The following is a 2,102-nucleotide window of genomic DNA, read 5'->3' on the forward strand; positions in this document are numbered from 1 at the left end:
AACGGGGCAGCGAGGGCGTCGCTGCTGCTGGGGGAGGGGGAGGAGGGAGGGAAGGGGAGGGATGAAGGAGGAGGAGGAGGCGGGATTAGAGAGGAGGAGAGTGGGAGGGGAGATGGAAGAGGAGGGGGAAGGCGGAGAGAGAGCAGCCACAGAAGGAGAAGGAGGTGTGGTGAGGGAGGAGAAGGATTAGGAGGAGGCGGGGGGATGGAATAGGAGAAGGGGCAGGAAGAGGAAGCGGAGGGACAGAGGCGGATCAAGGCTGAGCAGCAGGAAGCACGCGGTCGAGCCCTCCGTGCATTCGCAGCCCCCACCTGTGGGATCATCGCCCCCCATGGCGCAGGTGAGCGGGGAGGGGGAGCTCGGCCCAGATATCCCGGGGGTCCCTGGGCTGGGATTTTTGGGGGGATGTTTGGAGAATGAAGAAGTGCAAGGCTGAGCGGAAAAGGCCCCTCGGAGGGACATCGGGGGGTGGCCGTGGCTTTTGGCGGCAGAGGCAGCCTGGAGGAGCAGAGCCCTGTGTCCCCCAGGAGCCCAAAGTGGGGAGCCCAGAGAGGGGGGAGCGCCGCCATTGGCGGGAGCCTGCAGAGGCTGGAGAGGGGCAGGGGGGACTCCTTGGAGCCCCTGCAGCCCAGAGCAGAGCATGAGGGGAGAAGGGAGCCCAAAAGGGAGCCCAAAAAGCCCCAGCACCCCTGAATGGGCAGAATGAAGAGGGGGCAGCTTTTGGGATTGCTGGGACTGCCAGCAGGCTGGGGAGGGCGGGCACCGAGGAGAAGGGGGACCCCCAATGCAAGCGTGACCCCAGCAGGTGGGACAGGGGGAACTCCCAAAGACCAGAGGGGAGGGAGCAGGGGTGGGGAACTCCTGGGGCGGGTTTTTCAGCACTGAATCTTGGTGTTTGGGATGTTTTTCTGGAGCCTAGGTCGCTGGTGACTTGTAGAGATGGACTTGGGCAGAGGGACCTTCAAACTCAACGTGCTCATCTCTTGTTTTCCTCAAACCAGGATTTCCCATTGCCGTCTCTTGTGAGGCTGTGAGGAAGATGTCCCTGGACACTGAGGCAGGTGAGGAGGAAGTCAGTGCCCCTTTGCCCTCTCGCCTGCTCCATCTCCCAGCCCAGCACGGCCCCGGCTGCAGGGCAGCCTGGGGGCATCTCCTTGCCCTTGCCTGTGGCCCAGAGGCAAATGCCATCCTGTCCTTGTCCTTCCTCCCCCAGAGCAGGAGCTGAGGATGGAGAGCAGGGAGGACAAATCCCCGTGGCAGAACCTCGTGGCAGAGGCCATTTTGAGCAGCTCCATGGCGCAGGAACCCAACGGGGAGGAAAAGCCCCGGAGATGCCGCACGAGGAGGGGCTGCAAACGCAGATGGCGGGGATCTGAGGGGGAAAGAGCCAGCCTGGGCCGGGAAGGCGGCCGGAGATGGAGCCAGAGCTCGGAGCTGGTGGTCCATGAGGAGGTTCCTGATGGGGAGAAGCCCCACAAGTGCTTGGAGTGTGGGAGGGGCTTCCAGATAAGCTCCAACCTGATCCGGCACCAGAGGAGCCACACTGGGGAACGGCCCTACGAGTGTGATCAGTGCAGGAAGAGGTTTCGGAGCAGCTCCAGTCTCCTCGTGCACCAGCGCACACACACACAGGAGAGGCCCTTCCGCTGCCCCGACTGCGGGCAGGGCTTCAGGCAGAGCTTCCATCTTGTCTGGCACCGGTGAATGCACACTGGGGATAGGCCCCATAAGTGTGAAGAATGTGGGAGGAGCTTCAGGGAGAGCTCCACCCTGATCCACCACCAGAGGACCCACACTGGGGAACGGCCCTACGAGTGTGGGGAGTGTGGGAAGAGATTCAGACATCGCGCCAACCTCCTTGTCCACCAAAAGATCCACACTGGGGAGAGGCCCTACGAGTGTCCCCAGTGTGGGAAGAGCTTCTCACAGTGCTCTCACTTGACCAGACACCAACGGAGGCACTGGTGAGGGAAGCCCTGCGAGTGCCCCGAGTGCGGGAAGAGCTTCGTGCGCTGCTCCAGCTCCATCCCCCACTGCAGGACCCACGCTGGGCACAGCCCTGGTGACCCACATTCCCTGTGATCCGTGGTGGGAACACATCT

At 63.0% G+C, this 2,102-nt stretch overlaps 1 protein-coding gene across 1 annotated transcript; it reads left to right on the forward strand.

Moving 5' to 3' along the window:
• Window positions 1–224: 224 nt before the first annotated feature.
• Window positions 225–1,704, forward strand: LOC135287744 (zinc finger protein 572-like). Its single transcript, XM_064400976.1, has 3 exons — window positions 225–340; window positions 1,002–1,061; window positions 1,214–1,704. Exons 2-3 carry the CDS (start codon window positions 1,040–1,042, stop codon window positions 1,702–1,704), a joined length of 513 nt encoding a protein of 170 aa, XP_064257046.1. The 5' UTR covers window positions 225–340; window positions 1,002–1,039.
• Window positions 1,705–2,102: the final 398 nt, after the last annotated feature.

Source organism: Passer domesticus, chromosome 31 (assembly GCF_036417665.1).
Source record: "Passer domesticus isolate bPasDom1 chromosome 31, bPasDom1.hap1, whole genome shotgun sequence".
NCBI classification, from domain to species: Eukaryota; Metazoa; Chordata; class Aves; order Passeriformes; family Passeridae; genus Passer; species Passer domesticus.

Excerpts from the sequence above, each read along its gene's own strand:
- LOC135287744 (XM_064400976.1), top strand. The coding sequence starts at position 1,040 with ATGTCCCTGGACACTGAGGCAG. Across the intron at positions 1,062-1,213 it reads GTCCCTGGACACTGAGGCAG|AGCAGGAGCTGAGGATGGAG; the intron begins GTGAGGAGGAAG and ends TTCCTCCCCCAG.